Source organism: Scomber scombrus, chromosome 17 (assembly GCF_963691925.1).
Source record: "Scomber scombrus chromosome 17, fScoSco1.1, whole genome shotgun sequence".
NCBI classification, from domain to species: Eukaryota; Metazoa; Chordata; class Actinopteri; order Scombriformes; family Scombridae; genus Scomber; species Scomber scombrus.
Genome location: NC_084986.1, coordinates 19,727,079 through 19,740,435, shown reverse-complemented (window position 1 = coordinate 19,740,435; position 13,357 = coordinate 19,727,079). Strand labels below are relative to the sequence as shown.

The window sequence follows — 13,357 nt, the reverse complement described above, 5'->3', positions numbered from 1 at the left end:
GATATGACCAAAATTGAGATCTGATCCGCAATCCAATATACTACTCTAGTTAACTGTCCCCAGCTCTATTGTATATGACTTAAATTGTCCTGGATTCAATACAAAGAGGAGGATAAATGTGTTTGGATCAGTTCATACTGCAGTCCTGCACTGCCCCCTGTGGATAGCATAGAGCAGAGCACAACTACAAGAGCTGCCGGGCCATGATGTCACACCTGATCTATAATTTATAGATCTCGCCTTAGCTACTGAAATAGGCTGCCTCCCCCTCCTCTCTCACAGCGGTGGGAGTATGCAGATCCCGTAGATTTTTCACATTGTAAGGAAAACAGCTCGTCACTGAATTGACATTTGAATTTAATGCAGGCCCTGTTTTAATTGGGTGCTGTGCTGTGAGATTCTCCTTCACCCGTCCTCTAGCGGCAGAATATCTTTACTCTGCCAAGGCTCTATTAACTCATCTAATTTCTGCTGATAAGATGTGTCCATGCCGGCATGCACTGCCACACACACACACACACACACACACACACACACACACACACACACACACACACACACACACACACTTGTATTCTCATTTTTTGTCCTTGTCTCACACACAAACAAACACACAATCTTCAAACTTTACTGTTTTTGTCCATAGGCACTCTACATGTTTCTGGCCCTCGCCATAACATGTGACGAGTATTTTGTGACATCGCTGGAGAAGATCTGTGAGGTACCGAAATTAATTGTAGCTTTTTATCGTTCAGAATGAGATACAATGATGATTAAACCACCCACCTTTACTTTATTTATGCAGAAACTCGATCTGAGTGAAGACGTTGCAGGAGCCACCTTCATGGCAGCTGGCAGCTCTGCACCGGAGCTGTTTGCATCTGTCATTGGTAGAAAAACACACACACACACACACACACACACACACACACACACACACACACACACACACACACACACACACACACACACACACACACACACACACACACACACACACACGTACGTTCACACACGTTCATACACACACATTCATACACAAAGCTATTCCCAGATGGTTGGTGTCACGGCTGATTCTGATTGGCTACCTTCCTGTGTGCAGGTGTCTTCATCACCCACGGAGATGTGGGGGTGGGGACGATCGTGGGCTCAGCGGTCTTCAACATCCTGTGCATCATTGGAGTCTGCGGGATCTTTGCTGGACAGGTATGTGTGTGTGTGACAGGCAGTGACTTACTGCTGCAGCTGCATCTTCTGTTTATTTATAGACTGCAGTAAAGCACATGTGTGGCAGAAGTGTTTTTGCTGAAGGGAAACAAAGTCCCAGAACTGGTTTATGTGGAAATGGAGAAGTAAACTCTTGAAGGCATACACAGATCAGAAGTGTTTCTTCTCTTAACTTCTCACCTTTAATTTACATAATAAGTACTTTTCAATTCTACATGACCAAATACTTCAAAAAATATCTTGAATATGGCTGCACTTCTCCCTTTTGTATTCTTAGGTAGTGATGCTGACCTGGTGGGCGGTTTTCAGAGACTCCTTCTACTACATCTTGTCTGTTCTGGCTCTAATCGCAGTAAGTTGGACACGACATCTGCTCATTAAATGCATTTACTTTTTTATTTTCAATAAAAGTATGTATCATTTTAACCCTCATAAATATTTCTTTATTTTCCAGTTCATCTATGATGAGAAGATAGATTGGTGAGTTTTTCATTGTTGTTTTATAATATTTTTTTAAAGTCCAATTTACTACAGTGTGACGTTTGAAAAAAAGGTGTCTTTTTTTGGTCATGTTTTTGAATCTCTCTTACTCTGGTCATTATCCCAAATAATGGTTGTATTAGCCAGATATAAAATAAGGAGACATTAATATCAGCTATCCTGGATACGTTTTTTTTTTCTCAAAATGTGCATAAATGTTTTTAACAGTCACCTGTATCTTCTTTCTTTGTAGGTGGGAGAGTTTAATCCTGGTTCTGATGTATGCGGGTTACATCCTCGTCATGAAGTGAGTTCTGCACTTTCTTAAAACACTTTATTCGCTCCTTTTTGTTTTAACCAAGCGAGTAGGCGGACAGATTTCCGCCGCAACAACCTGAGCGTGCACATGGGGAGAGACACTTTCTCTCCTACACACTAATACCTTTGAGCAGTTGAGTATATCCAACTGTGCGCTCAGCAGTTTCACAAGAGATGAGCGGGCTTCCAGCTGGAGCAGAGTGTCTCTTTCTCGTCCCCTGCCCAGATGTTGGCAGCAGACTGTGCTCAGGTGCCCTCTGGTGAAAACTCTGTACCTCGAATGAATTAAGCTACAGCAAAAGCAACTTTCATGGTGCATTTTATGTAGTTAGGACACAGTTTTATAGCTCATCATAACGGCATGTTGGCTTGTCTGACAATTATAGCAGGTATCAAGATTAGACAGTGTGTTTGTGTAGAAATCTAAGTAAATACTGAACTTAGCATCTTCAAGTTTTCTATGTTTAGTGGCTTTTTAAAAACAGTTAATTACCTCTAAATCCTTATTTCAGATGCAACACATCTGCTGTTCCATGAAACCTGCCTGAATCTATAGCCTATGAGCATTGTAGCTATTTAAGAAAAAGCATCAGAATAGGGATGTTTTAGTTGTCAGATGGCCAGCTACTCTTGTCTCTTTACAGTATCTGTCAACTTTTAGCTTGTATGAACGAACTGTCAGCATAAGATACAGATTCAATTTATTACGCCAAAACTGTGTCTTTATAGTCCAAACTGCATAATGCCATCACAGCGCCTGTGCTGCTGTCTCTGTCCAGTTGATAATCTGTGTTACACTCAGCAGCAGCCTGCTCTCTCCCTGCCATAAGAGTTTAATCTTTCTCCCTCTGCAGTGGCTAAGAGCACAGGCTTAACCGGATCACTCCTCTCCTTTCTCATTTGGAGGAAAGAAGTGCTTACAGTAGGATATGCTGTCATATGTCTCCCCTCTCCCAAAATATCCAGCTGACCATTTTGGGCTATTCAATCAAAATGGAGTAGAGAGCAATCAGTGCCCTGATGGTGACCTTCCAGGGTTGGAGAGTGATATGTTTTTCTAAAATAGCATGTGTACTGCAATTTAAAAAAAATAACAACTTAATGAAAAATATAACAGTGCAAAATGTTAAAATTAGAATAGTCCTCTAGTATTGTATCTCAGATCAGGAGCAGTTGTGTTTGGATGTGATAAGTCAGATAAACTTTATATAAACTTTACTATGGAGCCCCAAAACTGACTAAATGTGCTGTACAAAATATAATTAATATGATTGTTTTCATAAAGGACCACAGTAGAAATTAATTGTAGACTTTATTATTTCATCCTTGCCCATGACATGTATGATGCATGTAATTTAATGTCTCTTTTTCTCATAGACTTCTAAGTAGGATTAGCGGGAGCGTGTCTATGTTCCCACTACCCTATGTTCCCACTGTTTAATAATAGAATAAAGAATTTCACCTGTCTTTCAAGCATTTTCATAGATGAAAAACAACACGTCATGTGCATTAGGGAAAGGCCATACCTGTGCTGTAGGAATGTAAGCCTGAGGAAACAAAGGGCCTAATTTTGATGGGAGGAAAATTTCTTAGAAATGGGGGAACATAAGAAGATATCAACAATTTTGATAAGAAGAAAAGGGCTGAGCCCGGATTGGGCTAGCTAACTTTCTTATTGTTTTTGGCTGCTGAAATACTTCATTTTAGCTACTGTGTAGGGGTTTGATTTATTTTATTTTATTTTTACAGTGATGCTACAGCAGGTACACAGTACTGTATATGGATGATTAACGTTATGTGCACTGTTTAGTTGTTATGACAGTTAGCTTCAGCAAGCTAGCTATCGTGCTAAAAAAGCTGGTGTTCAATGTGTTTTCAGTTAAGCTACAGATTCTTTAATCACACTTTGGATGTTGAAGTAAAAGTTTAAAGCTTTAAATTTGACTTACACTGCATTTATTTATTTAGCTGAAAGTATTTGTCGCAATCTATTGTAATATTTTGATTCATCTTATCTTTTGTCAATTTAGGCACAATACTTTACAATCTATACAAAACAAACAAAACAATTTCTATTCTTAAACACTCAATGTCACACAAAGTAACAAAATCCTGAATTGAAATGCTTGTACTGCATTCTGATTAAAGACATTTTAAGTTTTAAGGTTAGATCAGACTTGACTGATAATGTTGGCCTCTGAAAATGTAGAGGCTCTCACAGGGATAGAGCATCTCTTCAGATTTTGCCAGTATTACCTCTGCACACATCATGTTCAAAGGCAGCACCAGTGTGTTCAGCATTTGTGAAGCATTTTAAAGTAATGGTCCTCATATGGACTTGTGGCTGATGAAACCATTGGCTCTTGGAAACATTCCTTTTGAGTTTCTCCTTCTTCTCTATTCTAATGCCAAGAAGCACATTTCAGAATTTTTTTTGTGTGTGGTGTAATGCTGGTGCTGTTCTTTAGAAAGTAGGGCATCTTACTGTAACTCACAGTATAGAAGTTTGCAGCGTAAACAGGTTATTTTAGCTAATTAATACTTTATTTCAAACAAGTTGGAGCCTTTCATCTAGCCGGTAAACCCTATTTGCAAATATGAATCTTGACACTTAATTTTTTTGGGGGCTGAACTATTTCAGTATCTCTAATTTAGGTATAATGTTACACCTTTTTACTAGATTCAACTCCAGCATGCAGAATTTTTTCATGGGGAAGTCCAAGAAGAACGTGGCCAATGGTAACGCTGTGGCCAGCAGTGAGATGGAGGACGGTAATACTAGTTATGACTATGTTTTGGATGACGACCCGTCATTGCCTTTACTCATACCAGGTAAGGTTAATCAGACAGGCTGGATCCCATAGACTAGTAGACATAGTTGAAATAAGAATGGGGAAATGTGACTTTGGCAGACTGTGGTTGATACCTCTGAGTTAGAGACTCTGTGGCTTTAACTTTTCCTCTTTTCTGCTGAACTAACTTGAATTCCTTTAGCCAACATTCACTCTGCTGAGAAAAGCTTCAATACGGTATGATTCTACAGAAGCACACTTTTCTAAATTTGCCAAAGATCAAGAAAACATCAGTCCTATGACCTCAATGAACTGCATTACCTGTAGAGACAGTTTGTAAAATTGTTTTTTTGTCTTTTTCTTTTGGTAATTTATAAAGTTATACATGTCCTTCCATTAATTTTCCTCTCAGCTTGTGTAGTCCTTTGGAGGATAAGCAACTGAGGCTTATCTGAGCATACAGGAGGCACAAAATGAAATGTTTTAAAGCGGGAGGTGCATAATGAAGATATTAATCTTTTCTGTAGTGCAGTTTAATGTCATGGGAATGCGTTTTCTTGAGTCTCACTTTTAGAAAAAAACTTTTCTAAATCACATCTTTTAATGCAATCTTGGCGTGAAAGCTTCCTTTTAACCACAGTTCTCCACTTCTTCTTTTCCTGCCTTTTGACCTTTTTAGAAGCTTCTGATTAGTGACCTTTAACCCCACTTTGACTGCATAAGTGTTAACATGCCTGTCTGTTTAGCCTTACTAAACTTATTCTTGCTTATTGTCAACAGTGTTGTGCTGCTGTGTGCCAATTCTTTCTGCTTGCATACTACTTTTCTTCTGCTGGTCTCTGGGGCGTAGACCCACTCACTCCTGAAGTGGTAATGAATTTCACAAGAGGAAATGTTTATGCCGGCTCTGTTTACATAGTTAATTTATGTGCATTCTTGCATGCATAATAAGTCAAATTAAGGCTGAGTTAAACTAATAAGTGTACTGTGGAACTTTTTTTAAATTCCCCATACACCACATCTTATAGCCAACTGAGGGGCAAAGAGCAAATGAGAAATTATAGGATGCCAATAAAACATTTCTTACAGTCAGAGCATCATAAAAAAATCTGAAAAGGCACCATTATGTGTTTTAAAGTGTCCGCCACCTGCATTACAGTCTGAGATTCAGCTCTAAAATGCCAGAGGTTACATCGCCCATGTCACAGAATCTGAAATCAATCTTGGTCACCCTATAAATATTCACCACTGGTAGGCAAACTTCAAAGCTACATGAGGCAATTTGGAAAAGCTATTTGAAGTGCAGTGCTCCGAAATCATGTGATGTGTCGATAACTGCACACAAACACACTCATTTCGACCAACTCAGCCGTGGTGTGAAGTTTTTTTTTAAATTTTTTTTTTTTATACCAAGTGGATTTAAGGGGGCAAAAGATTTAACATTGGTGAGTCCAGACAGTGAATGCTTCAGTTTTAAACCCCTTTTTATCCATGCCTTGTTTACCAGCATGTGGCTCAGAGGCGATGGAGGATAGATTTAAGTGGAAGAAAGAAGACCGTTATTTGCAGTTGCTTATTAAACTAGATGATTGATTGAAGTGATCCCATCATAACTGAATTTGCTCAAGCCCAATAAAAGTGTCATAGCCACTCTAGGTTATTCTGCACATATGTGAGTGCCGCATTAGTATTTACATGCGTACCCCTGCTACATCTTGCAAATATATGCAGGTTTATGAAGTCTGAACACGTCGTCACTAGTGAATCTTTTTCCACATAGTTGTCACCCAGGGACAACAGTGTATCTACAAATTTGATTTTGAATCTTTTCCGATGAACTGAAGGAGTAAGTGAAATTTCCCTACTTCTTAACATAATTAGACCAGTTAGATTACCTGACAAATACATTGTAACAATGCTAAGGAAAACAGGGCAGTTTTTCCTTTTTAAAAATCTATTTTTTCTGGACAGTGACGACATGTTAAATGTCCTCATTCGACCCATTGGCAATAACATTTGAGTAGACACACAACACACTATTTTGTAAGACATTATAATTAAAACAGGACAGATATTGATACGGTGTGATGTTCCCCTTGACTACAATATTTCCTGGAAAGATGTGTTTGTGGATGTCTTCAATCAAATAATACTACCAAACCTTCATCTCTGAGAAAACAAGCAATATAAAAGGCACAAACATCAATTTCCAGGCCACAGATTGTAAAAAATAAGATAAGAGGAGAGTGTGATATTCAGAGCTTTGCCTCACTAAGTTGTCAGGACAGATGGTTCGCTCTGTTAAAGAGACGTTTTTGCACTTAGGTTTGATTTGTGTCGGCATTGAAACTGTCACATCCAACCCACATTGTGAGTTAAGGTGATAGGGATGGTGCACGTTGACATAAAAACTTCCCTGGTGCAGCTTTAACTCTGACATGGTGACAAAATGTTTCTGGCTCAGTGCATCCATTAATAATCCTAAGTAACTTGGCTCTGCAGCACGTAAAGATAAGAAAATGACACCAGAAATATTTATAGGACACTACATAGGTCTTCACAGCCTTTAAAGATGATCTCTGTTCAGTTTTAATGCTTGGAATAATTTGGATTTAAGGAAGTTCCAGTCAAGTGTAATTGGTTAATAATGAACTCTATTTGTAAAGGACTATGATAACACATGGCAGAACACTTCAGTGTCAGCAAAGGTGTCAAGTATATGCACTTAAAATGATAATTGAAACTGTAAAAACATTCTACAGGAATGAAAATGCATGTGCAGTGGTCTTGTAGGCGTATATGTTGAATGCACATAGTCTGTAAACTCATTTAAGATTATTTTTCATCTTTGTATCTTATCCCTCCACAACTTCAGTCAAGCCCAGCAAGGCTTACAGCCGTGGCTCTGTGGTGATGGTGGACGAGATCATAAACGCCAGCCCTTCAAAGTACAGGTTTCCAGAAGCTGGCCTGCGTGTCATGGTCACCAGCCACTTTGGACCCAAGACGCGCCTGCGCATGGCGAGTCGCCTCATCATTACAGAGGTACAGATGGGAGTTGTTGCTCCAGCGAGTTAATGTCGCTGCTGTTGCTGTCCTCACTTTCTTTATCTCACTCCAAATTGCACAGTAGCGCAGCAGTGAAAGTTAGCAGCGCGTCTGCTCAAGTGCTCTTTGACTTAGTGTCTTTTTTCTGAAAGCGCCAGAAGTTGGTCCAAGCTGCCAATGGAGTGGAGACACAAGTGATCGACGGGAAGGTTGAAATAGAGAACGGAAACGTGCCAGATGAAAAACCCGCCAAGGAGGCAGAGGAAAACGAAACCATCTCCCCGTTTCATGTTCCACGTATGTGATTCATGTATTTACTTGATGAATGTGTGTAATTTGGCATGCCTGGGTGGATACTTTGCTTGGGGGTGAAAAGATGTTGGAAAAAAACTCATCTTTTAGATTTCAATCATGTTTACAAATCTGTTTTATTTCTCCTGGATGTGCTTTATTTTAAGGAGTCGAGGTGTCATTCGGTTACAAGAAATTTTTAGTTGGGCAGCTGCACTTGATATTCATATCATATTTTCAGAGTTTCTTTTTGTTTTAGAAATGATTGACATCCTCACTCTTAATTAGTCAGTGGCTTCATACCATACTGACTAATGATCATCCTCCTTGACAGCTCTGAACATGGCTGCCCTTTTTTATCAGTCAGTGACTGCTGATGTGAAAAGAATCTGAATTTGGGAAATCTGATTTATTAAAGAGAAGTTCATCTGAGTGTATTAAGTGTTGCATTGTATTGGCTCAAAGGGCATAAAAAGGAGAGGAAGAGCAGGGGATAAAGTTTTGGTGTAGACAGTCACTTTTAGCATCAGTATTTTCCACATTGATCAGGTCTCAAAATGAAAATCACGGAGAGGATCAGCAGTCTTTAACAGCTATTAAGGTTGCATTTAATGGAATATAAAGTATGCTGAAGTTGCTCATGTCGCTAAACAGGAAAAAAGCTTTCAGTGTTTTGTGGTAATGACAGATGGAGGGACGTGTTTATCCATTTCACTTAAGCCAGGGAGGACAGAAATGCAGATGGTTTTGGCATAAACAGAGGTGTCTTGCAACCTGAAGTGAAAATATTATTTATTCATTTATCGCATTCCAACAAAACAATAACAGCACAGACAACAACAGCAGTGAAAAGAAAGGAGAAAAAAAATGGGTGACTCTCCGTATTTACAGTGTAGCCTATTCATACATTTTAATGACTAAATTAGCCCAAAATCCTTTTATATCATAAATTCATAGATGCAGGAGTAGACTGTATGATTCAGGGATGAAGGCAAAAAATGAACAATATCCTAAAGCAAAAATAAGATGTAAGACGTGTATATGTGCTTGGCTCAATATGTTTGCTCAAGGATGACATTAGCAATCAGGTTGCTGGAATGGTAGATTCTTCACATAATGAATAGGAACCAGGTTTTTGGGGTTAGGGGCTATCTCTTTTCAAAGTGCAAAGATTGACAGGAAAAAAAGAGGCCACTGTTATAATAATACATAAACCTAAGATGTGTTTTCCCAAAATTCACTATTCAAAAACCCAACGTGTGTTTCTGCTGCAGGCGGTATTGGCAGCAAGGTGAAGTGGCTCATCTCGTGGCCTCTGCTCCTGTTGTTGTTCTTTACCGTCCCGAATAGTGCCAAGCCTCGCTGGGAGAAATTCTTCATGGTGTCCTTCATCCTGTCCACTGTCTGGATTGCCGTCTTCTCCTACTTTATGGTCTGGATGGTGAGTCTAACAGGAAACCTGTTTACTTGAGTATACTGAAATAATTAGTCTTTCAGTCATTTTACAGGCAAAATGTGAGGATTAGCTTCTTTTCTGTTTGATATAAATGTTAATTGAGTATTGCTTGGATTTTGGACTGTTGGTCTAACACATCAAGTTATCTAAAGTTGTCATTGTGGGCTTTAGGGAATTATGAATGGTATTTTGAACCATTTTGTGACAATTTATGGACAAAGCAATCAATCTGAGAAAATACCAATTTTAAGATGTTTGTTGGAGCCATCTTTCTGCTTAATGTCTAAATCTGTCTGGTTAAGTGTGTGACTTTTTCCACTAAGTTAGGGAATATTTAAAGTTGGACATTTGATATGAAGGTTGACATTTACTTCCCGGTACAGACAGAAGACCATTTGTGAGCTCTGACAGTCTGTGTGCTTTCAGGTGACTGTAATTGGCTACACTCTGGGAATCCCTGATGTCATCATGGGCATCACTTTCCTGGCAGCAGGCACCAGTGTCCCAGACTGCATAGCCAGTCTCATCGTCGCTCGACAAGGTACAGTATACCTTTCCCTCTGAGATGTCTAATTCTTTGGTTATATTAAACTCTCATAATCCCTGCAAGATCTTAAAATAAACTAAGAATAACGACACAAATAATGTATAGATATAGTGTCTCCATAGATAATTTGCATCTAGTGTGCATGCTGAATCCAGTTATGTAAAGATTTGCACTTCGTTAGTTTTTTAAAATGTAGTGTAGCGTACAGAAATCTCTATTGTCTCATTTGTGCACAGGACCCAGTTAATCAAGCAGGGATGTACAAATTAGCACAGAGCTCAGGAACAAGAGGAAATAGTGCAGTACTGCTTATAGACATGACAGTGCAGTGATGCGTCACAATCCTCCTAGCTGGATAAGACCAGGGCCCTTGTGAATATCAGAAAGTACAGAATAGCAATAAATGGTCATCTGCAGTTGGATGTGGAAGAAATGTTTTGCTCAATATGAAAGTGTCTTGTTTTAATTACTTGAGTTGGTCGTTCTGTTTTAGGTTTGGGAGACATGGCAGTGTCCAACACTATTGGCAGTAACGTGTTTGATATCCTTGTGGGACTTGGGGTTCCCTGGGCCATACAGACCATTTGTGTCAGCTATGGATCAGAGGTAATGAACTAATTTGCTATACAAGTGCTCCCATTTTGTCATTTCTGTATGGACCTGTGTGTGAAAAACAATCAAAATGCAACAGATTCTTCCCTCTCATATTGCATAATGAGTTTGTAGATATGCAGATGATTTGCTGATCTCGCTGTCTTGCCTGTTGCAGGTGATGATTAATAGTCGGGGGCTGGTGTACTCAGTGGTGCTTCTGCTGGGCTCGGTGGCCCTCACGGTGAGCATTCATTAATAATGATTATTCACGCTAAGCTGGTGCCACAGTGGTGCCAGATATATTTGAATATGTTTGGTTTGCTACTTTATGCGTTTAAAGTAAAACATTTTTATATCGATACGCCTCTATAATCACCAACAGTTATATAATATTGCCTGAGCCAAGTTTTATGTGCTGTAGTTAGGTGATTTAGATGGTTACAGTTGGTATTCTGAACCCTAAAGTATAATCAGAACATAAAAAGTATTTTTTACTTCAATTAACCATAGTCACATTTTCTTAAACCCTACATCATGATGTTACATCAACACTTTTTGGTTATATATTGTATGTACAGGAACATTGCCCACATTTTCCCACCTTGGCAGCTCAAACACACTCAGATCAGTAATGGCTCATTTCCCACCTCTGATCCAGATCCAGCTCTAAACAAACACATCATTAGCATGAGTAGCAGTAGTCAAAGAGGCTGAACAAAGAGGGCAAGCTACAGAGAATCTAACTTCATCAACAGAAAATTGGACACGCTGCTGTAATGTAATTAAAACCAAAGATGGATATGAATGCATCGTTTGGGTTACCATTTTAATATTACATGGATTGGCTGTACAGTTGTAATTTGATATTCACACCCAGCCTTAAATCCTGCTTTTTGGTACAATTTATCATTCATTTGAGTTTAAACCAGTTCAGTACATGAGCCTTAAGCAAGCACGTCTGATGTTTGTGTGTGCAGGTGCTGGGGATTCACCTGAATAAGTGGAGGCTGGACTTCAAGCTGGGCATTTACGTCCTCATCCTGTATGCCATCTTCCTCTGCTTCTCCGTCATGATCGAGTACAACGTCTTCACCTTCGTCAACCTGCCCATGTGCATGGAGGACTAAAGCACAGCAGCATGCCTCGGATACCAAAACCTCCGCACTCCCACTGCAACCCAAAACTCTTTTCTTTTTTTTCTCTCTCTCAATAATACTGGACCTATCTGCAGACTTTTTCTTCTCCCCCGCGTTCTCTCCCTTGTAATCCTTTTAGACCCAAATATGAATTTAATTTTCTCATGAGGCAGTACGCTGTGAGAGTGGACTCCGTTCTGTGTCTCTGATTTGTCCTCTTGTCACACAGTGCCGGTCCTTAATGCTCATGTTTTTGGGCATTTGCCTGTTACTGCAGTAAAGGCTTTAGTTCCTCTGTGCACCCGTTAACTTTCTACCCATCTAGCATGCCTTTTAGATGTCGGGGACCTCCAGAATCATAAGTGCCCCTGTTGATTGTTGGTGTGTGTTTTCAGTGTTCACATTGTAGATTTTCCACACACCATCCTAAAGCCTTTCCACAAACCAAACCAGAGTCTGTGTAGAAGAAAAAAAAAATCTTGATTCCAACCAAAACCCCCTACATAGAGATAATTCTCCTTGATACTCCAGCACCCAAAGAGAAAAAAAAAAAAAGTACACTCCTTTTTTGTCCTTCTTGACCCCTGGAGGAGGGCCTTGTCCTTGGCAGCTCCCCTCCTCCAGCCTGGACCTGACTCTCCTGGCATGGCCTTTGGCATCAGGGAGCAGATACTGTTAGCACTTCACTCACTCTCTGCAACCTTCCCTGACCCTCATCTGCTTGATCAAATCTGCTTTGTTTTCTTACAAAAAATAGACATTTTTGTCTGGACTCAAAATGTATCACGGTCCAAATCAGTTGACTGTGAGGGTGTTATGCATATGCAGCACTGCACAATGTAAACTTGTAAACACTTTTTTTAATTTTTAATTTTTATTTATTATTTTCCAAACAAGGTTTTGTCTAGTATGGAATATGGAGGAGAGCTTGTTGCAAATATAGGACATTGCCTGTTTTTCACTGAAACAAATTGCACATGGAAACGCTTTTCTCGCTTTGTGCTGTAAGGAGATTTGACCACTCGAGACGGGGGATCTGGCTGGCGGTGGTGGCGACTCCACTCCAGTGTTATTTTCATTCAGTAATGAGAGTCGTTCCACGTTTCCCACTGCACAATTTCAGAAAGAAAAAAAAAACTGGCTCCGGGTCTGTGGGACGCTTCTGGTTTTTGTCATCAGGTGACTTGCTCTCATCTGGAGACAGCAGGAGCAGCATGGAGGTTGTTCATCTAAACAAACAAATGCAAAGAAACCAGACGGTTCTCAACACTGACTGTCTGCTATAACACCTTCTGGCCAGTGGGGGGTGCTGCAACCCCTCCACCAAGGGTGCCAACCACAGCCGTCAGTTATCAGGGAAACTGAAAGGAGGTGGTGATGGTCTTGATATTGAGTTACATGTAGATATTGCACTTTAACAGCCATCCTCCCATTCTGAATCAACTAGTGCTTCCTTCTGTGTGTGTGT

The 13,357-nt window shown here is 39.8% G+C and overlaps 1 protein-coding gene across 1 annotated transcript in view; it reads left to right on the top strand.

Moving 5' to 3' along the window:
• The window catches only part of slc24a4b (solute carrier family 24 member 4b), a 31,382-nt gene extending 19,389 nt beyond the window's left edge, over positions 1–11,993 (top strand). Inside the window, exons 4-17 of the mRNA XM_062437427.1 lie at positions 647–721; positions 806–890; positions 1,103–1,206; positions 1,505–1,579; positions 1,682–1,707; positions 1,961–2,014; positions 4,706–4,797; positions 7,693–7,862; positions 8,018–8,162; positions 9,431–9,597; positions 10,039–10,153; positions 10,653–10,765; positions 10,929–10,994; positions 11,731–11,993. Of these exons, the coding sequence (XP_062293411.1) occupies positions 647–721; positions 806–890; positions 1,103–1,206; positions 1,505–1,579; positions 1,682–1,707; positions 1,961–2,014; positions 4,706–4,797; positions 7,693–7,862; positions 8,018–8,162; positions 9,431–9,597; positions 10,039–10,153; positions 10,653–10,765; positions 10,929–10,994; positions 11,731–11,880 (1,437 nt within the window). The 3' untranslated portion in view covers positions 11,881–11,993. The remainder of the gene's footprint in view (positions 1–646; positions 722–805; positions 891–1,102; positions 1,207–1,504; positions 1,580–1,681; positions 1,708–1,960; positions 2,015–4,705; positions 4,798–7,692; positions 7,863–8,017; positions 8,163–9,430; positions 9,598–10,038; positions 10,154–10,652; positions 10,766–10,928; positions 10,995–11,730) is intronic.
• The last annotated feature ends 1,364 nt before the right edge of the window (positions 11,994–13,357 follow it).